The sequence below is a fragment of the Lygodium microphyllum genome, chromosome 6, assembly GCF_053477565.2.
Source record: "Lygodium microphyllum isolate KBCC chromosome 6, Lygodium_microphyllum_v1.1.10, whole genome shotgun sequence".
NCBI lineage: Eukaryota > Viridiplantae > Streptophyta > Polypodiopsida > Schizaeales > Lygodiaceae > Lygodium > Lygodium microphyllum.
In genome coordinates, this window is record NC_141140.1 from 124,958,266 (window position 1) to 124,979,490 (window position 21,225).

Consider the following 21,225-nt stretch of genomic DNA (forward strand, 5'->3'; position numbering starts at 1 on the left):
GAGGATATGGTTATTCTACATGCAAATAGCCTAAAGACTCTTTTGTGTAGATGTAGCTATATACTATCAATCTAAAGTTCAAGTTATTTCAGTGTTAGAAGACCCACAAGTAGATCCTTTGATTGTTCATGTAACACCTTAAATGTCCTACCATCAAGGTGCAACTTTTGCTGGAGTGTACAAGTTTAAGGTCATTTCAATAGTCCTAACCGACAAAACATGATCAACGAAAGGGAACCTTGAATGGGTAACGTTTTTAATATTGTAACAATGTAGCAAAGGAAATAATTTAAGATAATAATTGTGAGAGAAATTTTATCTATATGGATATTAGAGGGATCAATTCACTACAACATAGGAATACAAAAATTGACATTAAATCCATCCATAAAAGGTTTTTTGGTATTACATTTCAACGCACATCCAATACAAAACAAGACATTTCCTACAACATGGTGATTTCTTAAAACAAGATACTCTACACCATATAGCTTTACCCTTGTGGACTAAAGAACGAGGCCATCGTTTGATAAAAATAGATCCTACACAATGTTCTTTTATTTTTGTTATACTCCTCTTTTGACTTTGACAAATCTTGCAATAAGTTTATTAGAATTTTTTGGAGGGGAGGAGACCATGGCTAATCTAGCCTTTTAGTAGACTTTGTTGGGAGATAGGAGCAACGTTTCAATAGGAGTTCAATCAAATAAGGCAATCCCCTTGCTTTCTACAAATTCTTATTCTTTGCCAAAACAATGATGTGCTTCCTACATTCGTGTGCTACAAGCCATTGAAGGATACTTTGAGTGAAAAGTTACTCTATTATTGCACCCTCACCATAGCTTTGAGACATGAAAGGAGTACTAAAAGGTCAGCAATCCTAAGAAATAATGTTGATCCTTTGCTAACAAAGACAATAAAATTGGCCATCCTTCTATTGCATGGGATTGTACCTGTGAAAAAAGGAAACATGTCTCCATATAAGCAACTAAAGCAATGTGGCCCCAAAATACTAAAATCAATTGTATGTTTTAAGTTTTTCCTAATGATACCTATGACATATTTTAAAGGTTTAGAATAGAAGTTAAGAGTCCAAGTTTAGCCGGCATGTCTCTATTGACAATTCTATAATCAAATGTTTAACACTTAAAAGTTACATCCCAGGATATGTGGTAAGCATTGCAAGCAAGGTTAACATACATGTTTCAAGAGAATCCTTCCCTATGTCTATCTTTACTGTGCATGTTGGTTCATCTAGCAGTAATTTTGTAGATACACACCTCATCATACGAAGGTGTGACAAATTCTTTCAAATCAACTTCAATGCTTTACACATATGTGGGCAACTCTATGCTACATTGACCTTTTATGTAGTTGCAAACGGAGCTATGATGAATAGCAACAAATCATTTCACAACATTATGTCAACAAGAGAAGTCATATGCTTCAAACTTCAGTCAAAGAGAGTGGACTACAAGAGACTACACACATCAAGGCTTGTTTCTAGCATTTCACCTATGACATCTAGACAAGATGATGCAATACGACTATGGAGCAATACAATACCTTTGACTTGCAAGATGCATATGTTTAGAGATATTGGGTGATAGTGCAAGTGATTCACATTGTAGGAGAGAAGTGCCCTCTCACAAATTTCATTTCGGGACGTGATACACAATTTGCCATTGTAGACTACTATATTGATTGTTTTGATAGCACTTGTACTAGCCTTTATCCCTCGAGAGTGGCCCAACTTTGGAGCTCTCAATTCCCAACACATTGTTCTATGGATATTTCTATTGGGGAAGTGAAAATAGTATCATGCAAGCTTTGGTGCGAGTGTCATTAGCCTAAAAGTCCCCATAGAACACAAGTCCGAGAGGCATCATTTTTGTCAAGCCTTATGGATCACTTCTTTATAGAAGCAATTTCTAGTGCCTTACCTTGGTGTTTGAGTGGAAGAAAAGCCATGGATTAATAACTCTTCCAGCCCAGAATGAGTGGACGATATTATCGCTTTAGTATTCTCAAAACAGCTTCATAAACAAGAAACGTCAAGGAGGACGCAGGCACGTTCTTCAACAAATTGGGCACCATTCCTTTGTATAAACCACGCACTCCCTCAAACCTAAGCAATGCATCAAACATGATGAAGGTTTAGACCTGTTAAGTTCCAGTAGAAGCAGAGAACCTAATTTGAATCGCATTCACCCATAAATTCATTTATCTACCAGTAAGATCGCCTCACCTCCATGTTTCTTGGAACGCATGCCAGCTGCTTGCATATTTGGACACACCCGAAGTGTCTGGCCGTTGCTGAAGATGCAAGTGCGAGCTTAGAAAATACAGCAACGAAAATCCAACATCATCGGCTTGAAAATCCATGAGTGAAAGAAGTAATACCTGAATCCTTGCTCGAACCACCTGGCAAGAAGACACACCCTTGTCAATTTAGATCCAAACGACAGCGTGTTGACATTTAATAAGACAAATACCTGATATGGGTATGTCACAGACGTGGCCACTACTTTAGAGAACGCACCCAAAATTGCGAAGTCCACCGGCTTCTGCACATGCTGAGCGAATCAATAATTCACACAGTACTAAAGTTGAACACCAGAATCTAACATGCCTCTTTACTGGCAGAGTCTAACCAACATGCTTTTCACTCCCATTCACTGAGCAATTCTCTCTTTTCATCAATGGCTACAATTTCCTTATAGGAAACAGGATTACCAAGAATTCCTCTCCATGATCCTTCAAATGATGGACGTTTTCAGCGCGTATGTTGTTGACAAGCTTCCGTCCCTCCTCATAAGCCATGAATTGAAGTGAACCATGAGAGACCTAGAAGGCAACATGAAAACCATCTATAAGGAATCTTGATTGAATAATAGCGGATCTTCGCACAAACCTGGTTACATGAGTTTAGAATGTGTACGTGATACACATCTGCCAATGCGATGCAGCATTGGCAGATGATTTTTTAATACATTTGTTTGTAGAAGATCCTATAACTACCAGACGTACAAATAGGCCATCTAACTTTACCTAGGAAAGATTTGAGGCAACTGGGTCAAAGGCAGCAACGCAGCACTAGTAGGCTCGACTGTCAACTATGGCTTATATGACATAATTTCTCTTCATCCCACCTTTAAGTTTACCTTTACAATAGAGTTCAAGACTGCGCCTCATAAAATAGTAGGATGCATAATATCATCTCTGTGTGACTAGTTCAGCCATGCCCAAGTTGACCAGTCGAAGGGTTGACCAAATTGACATCTACACTAGAGATAAAGTCAGATTTGGTGTACATTTTAAAGGCTACAATGAAAGCTAACAAACTAAAGCACTTGGTTGTCGGCAAAAATAAGAAACATGGTTGGACAAAACACAGTCGGGTAAAGTTTAGGGCCCCTCTCCTGACCAACAAATCTGAGTTCTAAAACATGGTTGGCCAAAACACAGTCAGGTAAAGTTTAGGGTCCCCCTCCTAACCAAGAAAACTGAGTTCTAAAACAAAACCCCAAAAATGTAGGAAATTTTCTCGAAATGCATCTCGGAGGCTTTGAAATGTTTCCATTTGGGCTCCCAAAACACTGTTTCAGCAACTATGAAATATACATATGACATTGAGGGCCTTGTTGAGCCAACAAATCGTAAGGACAGAATTAACAAGTAACTATCATGGATTAAGTCCTATTTTAGCTAAAAAGAACAACCCCAAAAAGATTTAATCAGTACAATGGCAGCTTATTTGATGATATGACAAATGCACAAATATCCGCTATGTAAAGACATGACGTGCACTCCAGATTTGTGTATTTTATTGCTTGCTGTAATTAGTGCTTCAGATTATTTACCACCCTTGTTGAGAAGGAAGCATGGTTTTAGGCCCGCTCTCTTGGAGAGAAACTCTCTCCACAGTAAACTTGAGGATCAAGAGCTTGTCCTTTGTGGAGTCCTTACCTAGGCCACTACAGGGGGCCCCTCTTGGAGGGAAACCCACTCCATATATCTAAATCGACAAACTTGAGGATCAAGGGCTTGTTCCTTGTGGAGTCCTTATCGACTCACCAAGCTCCCACCATAGAGGATGTGAGATTCACCACCTAGGTGGCCATGAATGCCCTTGACATCCTTTGTTGGACCATCTCTTTCCATCCTAGCACGCACATGGAAGCATGTACCTTTCGTCTCTCTTTTTCTCCTATGGCTGTAGCCTGTAAACTCTTCCTTTTGGAGAGATGACACCTTTTGTTCCTTGGTTATCTTGACCCATTTTGAGGTTTTTTCTGCCTCCGTTTGGGTATGTTTGGTTACCTATGCCCAAGTATGTGCTCTTTTTGTATGTTCAATAATCTGCGGTAACTTTGGTTTCAGCTCTTGAGCGTTTTCAGTTATTTTCCCCTCTTCCTTTTTCATTCTCTATGTGTTTCTGGCAACCCCTACCTACTTCGCATAGCTTGCTTGCTTGTGTTATGCACGCATCTAGGTGGTGTTGGATTTCAACCATCACTGTATACTCTTCCTTAGTCCTTCACTGTCAGCCCTCCATGATATTAGCTGCACACTCATTTCTTCGTATGTTTCAACTTTCCAAAACAGGAAAAGCAGCCGCAGTTCATCAAATTTTTCTTCCTTTGAGTCAATCAATTCCTTTGCCATTTCTCTCCTTGGTATCGATATAGGAAGAGAAGTTCTCAATGTTGGGAAGTTTCACAAGAAAGTAAAAGGTAAAACAATAGAAATACAAAGTATGGAAGGGCTCATCAATGTGTCGTTCAAGTTAGACTATCATAAGAGAGATTATTTCTTTAAATAAAAGATACCAGACTACTAATAAACAAGTCCATTTAATGAATACTTTAAAAAATAAATTTACAAAACAGGCCTGTATAGGGCTTCAATGATACCATAATATGAGAAGTTAAGAAATAAGAGTCTATTACAATGTCTGAGTAAACAGCAAATCCGGCAGTCTGTAATGCTAAACCATGTGGGACTCCAAGTGGAAGAAGGTGCGAGAATCCCAAGTATGAAGAAAAGCATCTCTCCTCCTCATACACTCATAGTCTTACGTGTGTCTCTGAATCAATAGAACTTGTCCTTGTTAGGTTCTTAGAGCAAGTGTGACTTTTGGTAGTTCACAACTATTTGAGGTCAAACTATAAGACCCATTTTGCACTGCAATGACTTTCTTAGTATAGCCCATGCAAAGATCTCTTTCAATGCTGTGTATTTTCTTTTAGGGGTCTATAGATACCAATATTTTCCATTCCAGATCTGTTCCATACTAGTTTGACCACAAGCTCTGCCATCACGTCGCCTGCTACCCCTGCCTCCCGACTACTCCCTCATGCTCAAGCCCGCCCTGATCGTCGCCTGCGCTGGTGCCCCCTCCTTCCCCGCCTGTGGCCCACCGCCCCGCCAGTCTTCTACTCTGCCCCGCCCTGCCCATCGCCCCGCCCTGCCTGTCGCCCCTCCCCGCCCTACCCGTCCCCCCACCTTGCCCATCATCCTGCCCATCGATCCCCCCCCCCCCCCCCGCGGCGCACTTCCCCCGTCCACAACCTCGGACCCATTCGTAGCAAACACAGCAGTGTTCCCCTCCCTTGCCATAGATTCCCCCACCCTCCAGTTGCTCCCTCCATCTGCAGCAACCCCCTCCTCAGGTAGCACCGCGACGTGATTGTTAGTCCTCTCAGTAGGGACACGGAATGGAAACCCTTGGTCAGACGCCGGTGCACTCAGCGAGTGCCCCCCAATCAAACACCTTGCGTGTAGCCCTCTCTGAGGAACAACTCTTAGCCGTCCGAGTTAAGGAGCTGGAGCTAATGGAAATAGCGATTTATGGTCAGGTAGTAGGACATTCCCCAGCCAGGGCCCAGCTTCGGGATTGGCTACACTCCACATTGCGCATCGGGATAGCGCAGATCGAGGAGGCGGTCCTATTGGGCCAAGGGATCTTCATGGTCCGGCTCAGCTCGGCAAACGCAACTCGCGAGTTACTCGCCAGTTCACCATATGCGTCCACGAAGGGGGTCATACACATGGTCCCTTGGTACAGCGGCTTAATTGTGGAGGCATTTGCACTCCACAACAAGTTTCTTCGGCATCCGGTCACTCTTCTTTTCACCGGCCTAGCGATTGAGTATCGCCAGTTGGTGAAAGACTTTGGAAGGCTTTTCGGCAATATCCTTCCCGCGTCCTTCACACATGCAGTGATAGCTGCAGGAGTCCCAAAGGTGCGGGTGGCAATGAAAGAGGTCAAGAATATCCCACAGTTCTTAGAGATTGAGATGGGCGGGCACTCCTTTAGGCAGCAGGTCATTGTGACGGGACAGCCAAGGCAGTGCCTGCGTTGTCACGACTTTAGGCATCAGGCAGCAAGTTGCACGTGTTTCGGAGCCGAGGTGGCTCTGCCGACAGGCCTGCAAGTGGACGCTGATGGCTTCACACGGATCCAGAGACGACAGAGAGGGAAACGGCAGGGGGGGGGGGGGGGGGGGGGGGGGGGCGGGCAGCCTGCGTCTCAAACCCAGCCTCGGCAGTAGGGAGCAGGTGGGCTTGCGACACCCCCTCATCAAAGCACTCCACAACCCCCTCCTACCCCCCCACCCGGCAAGACCGCAGCCCCCCACATCCACCCACCCACGCCACAGACTACCTCTCCTGAGTCCCCATAGCCCCCATACCCACCTCCCTCCACATCCCAGACCCCACCCCCCCCCCCCCCCCACTGACCCTCGCCCACAGCCCCCCACTTCCAGGACCACAAGCCCCCTCCCCACACCCGCCATGTACTTCCATCCACCCCACCATCCCTTGAACATCCTCCCCCCCACCACCTCCCGTACCAAACACCTCCCCTGATCCGCACCTGGTTCGAGCAATCCCCCCCCCCAGACCTGCCCCCTGCCTCCGACAAGAGGTGATGAGCCACACATGCCTACATACTCTTCGCACCAGCAGTCCTCCCCCTCCCATACAGCCACCAACTCATCCACCCTTGCCACATGTCACACCTTCCCGAGACAGGCACACCTGTTGCCACAGGGGTTCTTCCACAATGGCCCATGGTCCTACTTGAGAGTTGCGGAGCGCGAAGAGTTCCCACTACCTCTAGAGGTGGGGATCTTCGTGGTTCGTAAGTCGAGGAGGGGCAAGGCCCATCTACTAGCACCACCGGATGGACCAAACTATGCCTTTTTCCTTCAGTCCTCTCACTCACGGGAGTGGATGACCACACAGATAGAGAAAGAGTTGAAAAGTCAAGTGGCGGACCACACCTCCCAATGGATGGGAGAAGAAGGACTAGCACTGTTTGCACAGCGGTGGCCTGGTTGCATGATGGACATTAACTGGTGGGCTGGTGCCGAGGTCCCTCACCTGAGCGTTATCTTTCGAGCCCCTCCACAGTGGAGAGCTCCGAGGAACGTGATTCAGTGGCCCCTGGCACAGGCGGCCCGTTTCTACTATTGCACAGAGTCTGGACTCTCAGCATGGTTGATAGATGCATTGATAGTACCACCTGGAACTTCTATCACCCCGTTGGTCCAGCCGAGGGCCACCATGGGGGAATGAGCTCACCGTCCAAACCGGCGGCAAAGCGTATCTACATGCCTCATAGCTTCTCCTCTTCATCAACAGCCTCCACACCGAACAGATGCCTGTTCGGGCAGTCACAAGTTTCCCCATGAGCTTACATCTTGCATCCTGGAATGTGAATAGCCTCCACTATAGTGGGACACGTGGTTCCAGGAAATTGATTGTTCGGCACGAGTTACAGCCTGCCCTTGCTAGACGAATCGACATCTTACTTCTACAAGAGCACAATCTCACCCCTTCCCAGGCCCAGCGGGTAGGGAAGGTACTCCCAGGCAGCTCGCACACTTACTAGGAGCACGCCATAGGTGTCCACGGTAGGAGTGGAGGCGTATACACCTCTATTGGTCTGAGTCTTACCGCTTGTGTTCGAGACCATGGGAAGATAGTGGCAAGGAGGGTGCTATGGATCAGATTGGATATTTGGGACTCGTGCCTTGGAGTCCTTAATATCTATGCCCCTACGGAGGTTAGGGCACGCAGCAAGTTCTGGATGGAGATTGCGGAAGGACTCCCAAAGGTGGACTCCTAGATTGTTGGAGGAGACTTCAACAACCTCGAGGCTTTGGAGGACCAGCAGAGCAGAGGGAGAAACTACTAGGGCATGGCTAGGGAGGAGAAGAAACATGGGAGGTGTTTCTACTAGCAGTAGGAGCACGCAATGCCTGGAGAGACCCTGCTTTCCACAAGAGGGAGAGGTCGTTAGACTTCTCTTGGGGATACAGGCGGCTAGGTGGAGTTCTGCTGGAGCGGTTGGACAGGTTTTATGTGGGAGAGTGGGGAGGCTCTCGGGGAGGCTAGATTGGGCAGTTGGCGGGCACCACGTCCGATCATTGCCCGGTTCTCCTAACACTAGATCCCCCAGCATCTGCTCTAGACTCACGATCTTGTCAGATCCCTAACTCGATCTACAGGAGAGAGGAGGTGACAAGACAGATAGAGCAGATTTGGACTAGAGAGTGGGGCACGAGGGGCCAGATCGCAGAGGAGGTTGTTGAGGCCCTAGCTGAGTCGAGCACAATCTGCCAAGAAACAGTCATACATGCCAGGTAGCAAAGCTGGGAGGAGGAGAGAGCACTCCGGTGGGACCTTCCAGCCACGCAGAGATTATTATAGGTGGCACCAAGGGATCCCACTCTCCACGCACAGGAGGTGCGTGCACAAGCAGCCATTTCTGGCCTAGAGGACAGGCGCTCAGAGTTCTCTTTCCGCACCTCAGCAGCTTTCTCGGCGCGGAAGAGGGACACGATGTGCAAGGAGTTTTTTCAGGTGCACCAGTCTTGCACCTCTCGAGAGCAGATACACAACCTCCGAGATCAGTATGGGAGGACCCGTTCTAGCCCAGACGAGGTGATGGAGATTGCCACCGACTACTATAGTCGCCTCTTCCAGCAGGAGATAGCCTCAGCTAGAGGACAGCAATGTAGACAAAAGGTCTAGGATAATATCCTATTCCTCGTCACAGAGGAGATGGGATGCTCCCTCCTAGCCCCCTTCACAAAGAAGGAATTAGAGGAGGTTTTCCATACACAGGATGGGCAAAAATGCCCGGGAGAGGATGGCCTCTATAAGGCTTTCTTCACTACCTTTTGGGAAGTGGTGAAGGACCCCCTACTGTTGGCCTTTCAGGAGATTTTCACTTCAGGACAGATGTTAGGGAGTCTATCAACAGGCCTTATCAGTCTTCTCCCCAAAGGGGGAGACCGGTTGGAGCTTTCCTAGTGGAGACTGATCACCTTATTGTCAGTGGCCTATAAGGCACTGGCAAAGATGATTGGTAGGCAACTACGCCCCTTGCTTCCAAACATCATCCATGACACATAGACAAGCTTTGTCTAGGATAGGAGCATCCTGGACAATGTATTCACCTTCTTTGAGGCGACAGAGTGGGCCCAGTACAGTGGGCAGAGACTGGCCGTACTACTCTTGGATTTTGAGAAAGCCTATGACAGGGTGGATTGGGATTTCCTAGAGGGCACCATGGTGAGGTTGGGTTTCCCCCAGGCTTGCATTTTCAGGGTCTCTGCACTTTACAGATCGGCCACCAACAGTGTTCTCATAGGAGGGAGTGGAGGGGAGGAGTTTCGGCTCGAGAGATCGGTCTGATAGGGCTGCCCCCTGGCCCTGTACCTGTTCCTTCTCTTTGCAGAGGCGATGTCTCACTTCCTCAGGTCATGTGTGAGCGGTTTACGTGGCCTCCAACTTCCAATAAGAGAGGAGACCGAGTTATTAGACTCAGACTATGCAGATGACACAGCGCTCTACATAGAGGACGACGAATTGATACTGGAGAGAGTGAGGTTGGCTCTTGAGGTGTTCTGTACTGTAGCAGGAGCAAAAATCAATTGGTTTCCTCACAGACCCGGACTCTAGCATGGAGTGGAGCGTCCACCTGGGATTTGGATGGGTGAGCAAAGGATAGACCGTCCAGTACCTAGGGTTCCAGGTGGAGCTCGACATCACTCCCGCCCAATAGTTTATTTCAGTCCTCAATTCTATTCGGAGGAAGCTGACCTACTGGAGCACGGCTCTCCTCTCACTAGCCGGCCGAGCCCTGGTAGTTAACCAGGTCCTCCTAGCAACGACCTGGTACATCACCTCATGTTGGTGCTTCTCCTCCTCCTGTGTAATATAGCTTTGCCACCTAGTGCGGAATTTCCTTTGGTCCAGGTCAGATGGCTCCAGGGATTCCACGGCCAAGGTGGCGTGGGCGACCATTATACGACATCGGTCAGAGGGAGGGCTTGGGATCATAGGCCCACAGTATCAGAGTATGGCCCTCCTGGGCAAGCTAGTTGTCCGCGGCCTCACACCGGGAGGGCAGACTTAGAAGGTTCTATTGTAGGAGGGTCTTCAGGACTATAGACTGAGGCTTGGCGGTGAGTGGAGGCCGTCCCTGAGATGGATCTTCACGACAGCCCAAATCACCCCCCCAAATCACCCTTCCTACGTAGCTTGCTCTGTGTGTGGCAGGGCCTCCGTAAGGCCCTTATCTAGAGCCCTCCAAGCTGCCAGGAGGAGATAGATCGTTAGCCGGTGATTTGGAACCCCTAGGTCAGGGACCGGGAAGGGGCACAGATTGGCAAATGCCCCCACATCCAGTGGGCTGGTTGGGAGGCTCACCCGGCTCGTACAATCAGGACATGGCAGGAGGTATACAAGATGGCGGACGAGGAGGTGCTTAAGCAAGCTTCAGGCTGCCAGCAAGAAGTGGAGCTGAGGAGAAGGGAGATAGACGCAGCGATACCTTAGGAGTGGCTTCCTTCCCCGATCCAAGAGCCGATAGAGCCCGGGGAGGTATGGGTTGCTAGGTTTTCACTAGCAAGCATCCCCTTACAGGTGGTAGGAAGAGTGGGTGGCGCTCCACCTGGGACCTTTTTCACAGTGCAGGAGGGGGGGGCGTCTGGCTCTTGACAGAGGGCAGCAGGACGAGTGGATAGCTGTCCTTTCATGGAAGAGGATCCAGGTGGTTGGCTTTCAGGGGAAGACATGGCGGCTGGACCCTTTGGTCTTTTGGCAGGAGCTCAGGGAGTGGCGCCTCTGGATCTGGGAAGGAAGGCCACTTGATGAGATGGAGTGGGATCCGGGAGAATGGCTTTGGCCAGCCACTACGGTCGCCAAGAAGCCACCGAGGTTCCTGGAGTACACCACAAGGATTGGCAGACACGTGCTGATGCAGGACATAGACTGGGCGCCGCCATGTAGCAGGCATTGGGCGGAGCACAGCATCACGGAGCCGTTCAGACGGACCTTTTGGCGCTGCCTATGGGATAATTGGAGGCCAAAGAGGGTTTCGCACTTTTTATGGCTGGTGCCACATGGAGGCTTGGCGGTGGGAAGCTGGCTTGCCCAGATGCAAGAGGGAGTTTGTAAGTGCTGCACACAGCAGCTGATGGAAACCCCAAAGCACTGCCTTTGGTCGTGTGAGGTGGCACAGATCGTGTGGAGAGGAGTATGCCGCATCCTACACCGTATAGCACCCAGCCTTGGATGTATCTCTTGGGGTGCTTTCTGTTGGCTGGCGGTCAGCCAAGGTCGTCACCTTCTGTATGAGGCCAAGATACAGGACACGATATTCATGATCGAGGTAAGGTCGTGCGTAGTGGTGGGTTTAGAGGCTCTACCTATCCACTAGGTACTGGAGCCCACAGCAGACCGCTTTGAGGTATGGGAAATCATAGGGAGTCTTACTGGTTGGCATATCTGGAAGGCGCAGTGTCAGGTAGCTTTCGGGGAAGAGAGACCTTCAGTACAGGCAACCCTAGCGGAGCTCTAGACCTCCATCATCCACTTCCTTCGAGGCCGATGGGATCAAGTGCAGGGCGAGTCCAGGGCTCGTCAAGAGCTCCGAGGTCATTTCATGCGCACTTGGAGCGGCCAGGACCTGTTCTTCGTAATGCAGGCACGCAGCCCTAGATGGTGATACAACCCCCCTCCATGGCTTCTTGACCCTATCCCCCCCAGACCGCCTCGAGAGGCTTGTATATATGATGTATCTGTGACTCTCACGAGCTCCAACTTCGTCTATTGAGCATGAGCACTTCTTTGTATTTAGATTTTTTCTGAAGTAATATGATTAGCCACACTTTATTTGCAAAAAAAAGATACCAATATTTTGTAGTAAAAACTCGAACATTCTTTTCCTTGGAAAAAAGAAGCCTAATATACAAATTATTACACAATAAAATTAATATCAAAACTTGCATAAGAAATTTGGAAGTTACAAAGCATAATAGTGTTGATTGAAGGAGGAAGGAATGATTACATGAAGGCCACTATGACGTGTTCTAAAAATTTGACAAGGCATGTCCACAAAACGATTCACTTACAAGTAACAAACTTGGTCCAAGACCCTTGTAAAGTGCTTTCCATCCCTCATTCTTCACAATGTTGTACAATGCATCTGCAAAATAAGAATATTATTTAGATTAGAAACCAAAAACAAATTTTCTAGACTTTGCTAATCAATGGTAATCAAACAAGTCCAAACCAAGTTTAAAAATAGAAAGTTCCACCTCATCCTCGATATGTCCTTTTCCCTGCCATACCCAGTTACTTCCACAAGAATCCTTTTGCTGCGGTCCTTGCTCGGACATAAGAGTTGCGGTCCTTGCTTGGCACAGCTATTGCCACAGGAGTTCTGCAGTGGCCCATGGTCCTACTTGAGAGTTGCGAAGTGTGGAGAGTTCCCACTACCTCTAGAGATGGGGATTTTCGTGGTTCGTAAGTCAAGGAGGGGCAAGGTCCATCTACTAGCACCACCGAATGGACCAAATTACACTTTTTTCCTTCAGTCCTCTCACTCAGGGGATTGGACGACGACACAGATAGAGGAGTTGAAGAGTCAGGTGGCGGACCACATCTCCTAGTGGATGGGAGAAGGACTAGCACTGTTTGCACAACAGTGGCCTGGTTGCATGATGGACATTAACTGGTGGGCTAGTGCCGAGATCCCACACTTGAGCATTATCTTTTGAGCCCGTCCATAGTGGAGAGCTCTAAGGGATGTGATCGAGTGGCCCCTAGCACAAGCGGCCCATTTCTACCAGTGTATAGAGTCACGACTCTCAGCATGGCTGATAGATGCATTGATAGTACCACCTAGAGCATCTATCACTCCTATGGTCTCGACCGAGGGCCACCATGGGGGACTGGAGTTCACCATCTAGATTTGTAGCAAAGCGTATTTGCATGGCCCATAGTTTTTCCTCCTAATCAACAGCCTCCACACTGATCAGATGCCTGTTCGGTCAGTCGCAGGTTTCCCCATGCGCTTACACCTTGCATCTTGGAATATGAATAGTCTACACTACAAAGGGACAGGTGGTTCCAGGAAGTTGATTGTTCAGCAGGAGCTGCAGCTTGCCCTTGCCGGACGGATAGACATCTTACTTCTACATGAGCACAAGCTCACTCCCACCCAGGCCCAACGGGTAGGGAAGGTACTCCAGAGCAGCTCGCACACTTAATGGGAGCATGCCTTAGGTACCCACGACAAGAGTGGAGGCGTATGCACCTCTATTGGCCCGAGTCTCACCACCAGTGTACAAGACTATGGGACGATAGTGGCAAGGAGGGTTCTATGGATCAAATTGGATATTGGGAACTCGTGCCTTGGAGTCCTCAATGTCTTTGCCCCTACGGAGGTTAGGGCACGCAGCAGGTTTTGGGTGGAGATCGTGGATGGACACCCAGAAGTAGACTCTTGGATCGTTTGAGGAGACTTCAACAACCTGGAGGCTTTGGAGGACCAGCAGGGCAGAGGTTAAAACTACCAAGGCATGGCTGGGGAGGAGCAGGAGGTGCTCTTGACTATTAGGTTTAAAACCTCCATCTTATGCTCATTTGTATGTCTTTGGATGTGAGACTTCCTGCCATGTTTCCAAGGACAAGTGCAATAAGTTAGATTCTAAGTCCATGAAATGCATTTTTCTTGGTTATGTTGATGTATGTGAGGTGGGCTATCGCCTATGGGATCCACTAGCTTGGAAGGTCATCCGCTAGCCAAGATATTGCTTTCCATGAGAAAAAATGCATAAGTAGTTTGAGCAAATCATTGAGGTACAAAAGGTGATATTTTAGGAGGAGTCTCTTATTATTGTACAACCAACTAGATAGCTTGCAATAATTAATGCTCTAGTAGCCCAAGACCATGATGTTAGATAGGATATATAGGCTCCACAACTTATTTTGTTGGCAGTAGGAGCACGCGATGCCTGGAGAGATCCTGCCTTCCACAGAAGCGAGAGGTCACTGGACTTCTCTTGGGGATACAGGCGGCTAGGTGGAGTCCTGTTGGAGCGGTTGGACAGGTTTTATGTGGGAGAGTGGGGAGGCTCTCGTCGAGGCCAAATTGGGCAGTTGGCGGGCACCATGTTTGATCATTGCCCGATTCTCCTAACACTAGATCCCCCAACATCTGCCCTAGACATACGATCCTATCGAGTCCCTGACTCGATCTATAGGAGGGAGGAGGTGACGAGACAGATAGAGTTGATTTGGACCAGGGAGTGGGGTAGGAGGGACCGAATCCCAGTGGAGGTTGCAGAGGTCCTAGCCAAGTTGAGTAGAATCTGCCAAGAGGCAACCATACGGGCCAGGCAGCAGATCTGGGAGAGGAGGAGAGAGCTCTCCGGTGGAACCTTGCAGCCACACAGAGATTATTACAGGAGGCACCAAGGAATCCCACCCTCCACGCACAGGAGGTGCGTGCGCGAGCAGCCATTTCTGGCCTAGAGGACAAGTGCTCAAAGTTCTCTTTCCGCACCTCAGCAGCTTTCTAGGCGCGAGATGGATCTTCACGTCAGCCCAGATCACCCTCCCCACGTCACCTTTCCTACACAGCTTGCTCCATGTGTGGCAGGGCCTCCGTAAGGCCCTAATCCAAAGCCCCCTAGGCTGCCAGGAGGAGATAGACCGTTAATCGGTGATTTGGAACCCCCATGTCAAGGATCGGAAGGGGCATAGATTGGCCAAGCACACCCATATCCAATGGACTGGTTGGAAGGCTGGCCCAACTCGAATCATCAGGACATGACGGGAGGTGTACAAGATGGTGGACAAGGAGGTGCTGCAGCAAGTATCAAGCTGTCAGAGAGGAGTGGAGTTGAGGAGAAGGAAGATAGACGCAACAATACCTCAGGAGTGGCTTGCTCCCCTGATGCAAGAGCTGATAGAGCCTGTGGAGGTATGGGCCGCTTAATTTTCACCAGCAAGCATCCCCCTACAGGTGGCAGGTAGAGTGGGCGGCGCTCCAACCGGGACTTTCTTCACCATTCAGGAGAGGGACCGACTGGCTCTTGACAAAGGGCAGTAGGATGAGGGGATAACTGTCCTTACGTGGAAGAGGATCCAAGTGATCGGCCTTTAGGGGAAGATATGGCGGCTCGACCCTTTTGTCTTTTGGCAGGAGCTCAGGGAGTGGCGCCTCTAGATCTCGAGGGCAGGCCACTTGAGCTTGAGTGGAATCCGAGAGAGTGCCTATGGCCGGTCACTACAGTCGCCAAGAAGCCACCAAGGTTCCTAGAGTACACCGCCAGGATTAGCAAACATGTACCGATGCAAGAGGATATGGATTGGGCGCCATCATGTAGCAGGCATTAGGCAGAGCACAACATCACGGAGTCTTTTCGACGGACCTTCTGGCGCCACCTATGGGATAGTTGGTGGCCGAGGAGGGTATCATATTTTTTATGGCTAGTGGCACATGGAGGCTTGGCAGTGGAAAGTTAGCTTGCCCAAATGCAAAAGGAGGGAGGTTGTAAGCGCTGCACACAGCAACCTTTGGAAATACCAAAGCACTGCCTTTGGTTGTGTGAGGCAGCGCAGCTCATGTGGAGAGGAGCATGCCACATCCTTCGCCATATAGCACCTATCCTTAGATGTATCTCATGGGGAGCTTTCTGCTGGCAGGCAGTCAGCCAGGGCCGTCACCTTCTGTATGAGGCCGAGATGCCGGACACAATATTAATTATCGAGGGAGGGTCATGCGCAGTGGTCGGTTTAGAGGCTCTACCCATCCGCCTAGTACTCCACAGCAAACCGCTTTGAGGTATGGGAGATCATAGGGAGTCTTACTAGTTGGCATATCTAGAAGACGCAATGTCAGGAGGCTTTCGGCGAAGAGAGACTTTTAGTACGGGCGACCTTAGCAGAGCTCTGGACCTTCATTAGCCAGTCCCTCCGCAACCGACGAGATCAGGTGCAGGGCGAGTCCAAGGCTTGTCAGGAGCTCCGATGTCATTTCATGCACACTTGGGGCGGCCAAGACCTGTTTTCCATGATACAACCAGGCAACCCCAAATGGCGATACACCTCCCCTCCATGGCTTCTTGCCCCCATCCCCCCCAGACCACCTTGAGAGACTTGTATACATGATGTACTTGTAACTTTCATCAGCTCCAGCTAGTCTGTTGAGCATGAGCACTCCGCTGTAATCAGTTTTTTTGAGTAATATAATCAACCACATTTTACTTGCCAAAAAAAAAGTAAACAAGTACTCATGAAAGAAAGCTAGAACATTGTTTCTCAAGATATGGACACCTGTTGGCTCCAAGCTCAATGTCTCTCTCGGTATTTCTTGAGATTACCAAGACATTGTCCCAGTTTTAATACAATTTGCTGATGTTTCAACAGTTTCTTGCATCATGCCTATTCTTCGGATGCCCAATAGCTTGGGCATCTTCATTGTTAAACTATCTAGGTTCTTCCTCTCACAAACAAGAAGGATTTCTCACAAATTGCGAGAAAATCACATTCTTTGTGATAACAAAGTTATCCAAAAGTACATGGGCTCAGGATTTCAAAGAAGAAGAGAGGATTTCAGCCCATTGCATTGTAATAACTTCTTCTGATGAAATGACCAAAAACGGACCCAATACCTACTAATAATGGAGTATGGAGCTGTCCAATGGATCCCCCATGTGGAGAGGCAAAGATTGGCTACTGCCCTGACTCCATACACACTATCCGCTCATGCTCCATGACTCAAATTTGCAATATCTGCAAGAAAAAGAAGAATAATTGTCTCAAAACTTGGGCTACTCAAATGAGAGACAAATTGATGCCAAATAGCCAAATCAACTTTCTAAATGAACAACCAGCTGCTATTAATCGAAATTCTATTTGATTTAGGACTAATTAATCAATGGCTGATTAGTCATAAGTGACTTGCTCAGTAGACCAAACTTAAGCATCAGATGTCCATTACAGCTATGTGAGTTACTCTCTAGACAAACCATTCAAATGATTAGTAACTCTAAAGCGCAAACTTTTAATTTAATGGAAGTTTACCATTGCACCTTATTCCTTTTGTCTTAACCTTGCACCACATAGCATGTGCACTCGGTCCACTACATGCTTGGTGTCAACCAATGCAATGGCCAACATGGCCAAGAGCTAGATGTATCAAACTTTAGATTCATTTCAATCAAAAACCTTGGTGAAGTTTAATTTAATGGAAGTTTAACATTGCACCTTATTCCTTTTGTCTTAACCTTGCACCACATAGCATGTGCACTTGGTCCACTACATGCTTGGTGTCAACCAATGCAATGGCCAGCATGGCCAAGAGCTAGATGTATCAAAATTTAGATTCATTTCAATCAAAAATCTTGGTGAAGTTTAATAAAATCACTAGGTTCATTTAGCATTTTGGTGACATCTGCTGCCTTTAGGAGAGAGGAAAAAAGGGAGTTAAAATTGGTAACTATCATTTTGTCAAAAGCATTCATGGCATGAAAATCCCACGAACTATATAATTTCTTGTGATGCCCTTAAATTTGCCAAACTTCACTTCAATAAAGTTCTACTTCCCAAACATTAGCCAAACTTCCATTAGATGAAAGTTTCAATCTTTTAGCCTTAAATTTTCAAAATTTCAAAGATTCTAAACTCGTTATTTGGTCTTACCCTTGTGTCACAAGGCCTTGACTCTCTCCATTACCCATGACCTTCATTGATAATGTAATGGTCGCCAACTCTAGAGCATGAGGAAACTAGATTTAAGGTACTTTGATTAGAAATTTCTTGTGTAATTAGTTTAAAAAGTGTATATTCACATTTCACATTGGTGACATACCCTCCTCTTGAAACATTGCAAGCAACCCCAAAACACTCAAATAGAATCCAATAATGCATACCAAAGAGCAATACATGTGACAAAATAATTAAGGAACATTGCTATTATATAAATTATACTAAGGCACTCTAGTGCAGCTTGCTGTTGCACTAAGATCATTGGATTCTGTTGAATAAAGTACTCTCCAACTTGTGTCTCCTTTGGAAATGTCTCATTATAGACCTTGAATAGTTGAACCATCCCCATGCCTTGCCACTCAGCAAAGAGTCATACTTGCATACAACTCGATCTTGTCTTAGTATCTTTGAGACTAGAGTAGATGGATCTCTTTGTTTATCCACATACACATCCAACACTTCCTCCTAATTGTGCATTGATGGAGACCCTTGGCTCTACAAATGCTTGGATGGCACTTCATTAGAGGCTCTTCAACAACAAAATCTTTGTGGAGGAAGCCTGTTGCCATGAAAGGGGTGTTAAGCGTCACTTGACCACCCCCTATACCCCAACCCAAAATGGTTTGGCTGAGCGGATGAACGAATGCTTAATCAAGGGAACTATTTTATGGCTAGATGGTTTGGGATAGCTCTTCCACAAGTCCAACAAAAGTTGTATCTTCATTTTGACCTTTGCATCTAGGGTTCCGAGCATCCTTGGGCAACTTCTCTTTTGTTATATTGCTTAGTATTCATAAGGTGGACTCTCATGATGGGGCATTTATCTGCCATCTACTTCAAAGGTGGACTCCAAAGTCCCCTTTCCACGTCCTCACTAGGATTGAATGACTCCACCTAGAAATGACTTCCATTTCTCTCTCTGAGCAATATTTCCTTTTGTTTCTTCACAATGCGAGCCATGAGAAACCTAAAATATAAATAAAGAGAACTAAATACACTTTAATAATTTTTTTATTTATCAAAATTTTTAAAAATCCTTAAACTCTAATTTTGTTTCATGAGTAATTCATTAGATAGTTGTACGATACGAATTATCGTGTATTTTAATTGTAAGTGCTCAATGTTATAGGACCCAAAGTGTCACTTGCTAAACATACCAAAATGAGAAGCATCATGATCCAACTAGATGGGATTGATGCAAAAATTCTTTTAAAGGATGTAGGAACAATGCTAATAGACAGCCTCTCAAAAGAATATAACTCAAGAAATGACACTAATAAATTTAGAAGGTATTATTTTGGAACATGGTGCTTCCACTTTGTTGTTTAAAAAAAAAGAGCTCAAAGGACAACAAACCACTACCCCAATGAAAGATGTTGTCTTCTACTCAAGGAAACCTCCAACAAAGAGCACCAAGGTCAACATTTTCTTAAGGACAACTTCTTGAAGTTGCAGGCTACCACCACAAGAACAAGCCTGAGTGTGTAATGCACTAGGTCCTAGTTTACACAACTCAACAGAAGATGAGAGAATCCAAAAGGCAGAAGAGATCCTCAAATTTTTGTTTACAGCAGTTCAATTAGAGATTTGTACAGGTATAGATTCAAGAAGCCAAGCATGAGCCAGCACTATGAATCCACAACGTCACCTACCTATCCTGTCCAAGACAGCTCTTCACTCTGGCTCGAATTTGCCATGAACAGTCTTTGCCACAACCAAACCATGAACACTCCAGCTCGCCTCAATCACATGAGCACTCTAGCTCCTGGGCAAGGCTTGTTCTTTGCTGCTCCTCACAACTAGCACGATCAGCAGAAGATGTGATGCTGCACACATGATCACCCATGGTCCACCACAACACCCTTTTCAGCTGCCAACAGTCGCCTTTAATAGGCTGTTGTTAAGTGTGCAGTCCCAACACTTTAAAATGAAGCAGCCGTTTATTTTTCCTAATTAAAATAACTACTGACCCTTGTTGCAAGGTTGTTAAGCGTGCAGTCCAACACTTCAAAAAGCAGCCGTTTATTTTTTCTTAGTTAAAAGAACTGCTGACCCTTTGTTGTAAGTTTCACCACATCAACGATTAATGATCAAACTAGAGAAAAAGTGAAGCAACAACCCAACTGCCTTGCATGGATTGCTCCACAACTGCCCTGCACATGATCTGTGTCATCATCATGAACTGCTAGCTACATATGCGATCTGACCTGCTCACCTTGACATTGCCAGCCACACGGCTCTCCTGCCATGTCATCCTGCCTTGATCATGATTACACAAGCACTGTCCAGGTGCATTTGAAAGTGCATGAAGTGCAAAAAGATTAGACATAACATAAAATACTGTTAAGTAATCCAGCAAACATAATGGAGCAGAAGACAAACAATCAATAGCCTTAGGGATCTAAATACCCTCTTCTAAAGCCTTGTACTTATCCAAAGGAGAATCAATGTACATGTATTCTGCCCATAAAGAAGCCAATCCGCCGAGCATCAATTCTGAACTAACCAGCTATAATTCAAGAGGGCAATCAGATTTCAATGTAATTGATTGTTCTTTGATCAATTCTCTTCAATTTCTTCACATTGCTCTCTATCACATTGATCCTGACTAGTTTCAACAATTTTTGTCCAAGGCACTCCACCCTTTTGCACACTGACCAACCTGTAGTGGCCTCCCATCAGTCGTGTATACAAAAATACAATCATATTCTCATATTTATTAGTCATCACTCCACCCTTTCGCACACTGACCCACCTGTAGTGGCCTCCCATCAGTCGTGTCTACAAAAATACAATCATATTCTCATATTTATTGGTCATCACTGCCTTGGGCCAAACGCTTTCTGGAAGTCTTGAATGTGATAATATGGATGGGGAGATCTCAACTGCAATTCTATATGCCCTTTCAATTATTCTGTTTGGGAAAAGTCAATACGTGCAGTTGTTTGAAGATACCTTTTTACCTGCACAAATTTTAGAGGTCAGGGGCAATAAAGTCACCTCCGTTATCATTTGTCATCTTCTTAACCAAACGAAGTCAGTCATGAAGATCATCAACCATTGCTTTAACCTTTAAAGGATAAACCTGTATTATGAGCAAGTAATAGAGTGGTATCAGCCACCAAGACCAATCCAAGGTGA

General features: G+C 46.6%; 1 protein-coding gene across 19 annotated transcripts in view; it reads right to left on the reverse strand.

The window, feature by feature from the left end:
- Nucleotides 1-384: 384 nt before the first annotated feature.
- The window catches only part of LOC148035083 (folate transporter 1, chloroplastic-like), a 130,438-nt gene continuing 109,597 nt past the window's right edge, over nucleotides 385-21,225 (reverse strand). For 2 of the 19 annotated variants that reach the window (XM_087680021.1, XM_087680020.1), the window contains exons 7-13: nucleotides 12,438-12,511; nucleotides 2,737-2,847; nucleotides 2,496-2,576; nucleotides 2,404-2,424; nucleotides 2,249-2,316; nucleotides 1,944-2,128; nucleotides 385-953 (exon numbers count right to left, since the gene is read on the reverse strand). In XM_087680021.1, coding sequence (XP_087536147.1) covers nucleotides 2,011-2,128; nucleotides 2,249-2,316; nucleotides 2,404-2,424; nucleotides 2,496-2,576; nucleotides 2,737-2,847; nucleotides 12,438-12,511 — 473 coding nt within the window. In that variant the 3' untranslated portion in view covers nucleotides 385-953; nucleotides 1,944-2,010. The other 17 variants (XM_087680011.1, XM_087680014.1, XM_087680015.1 and 14 more) reach the window with 17 other exon arrangements.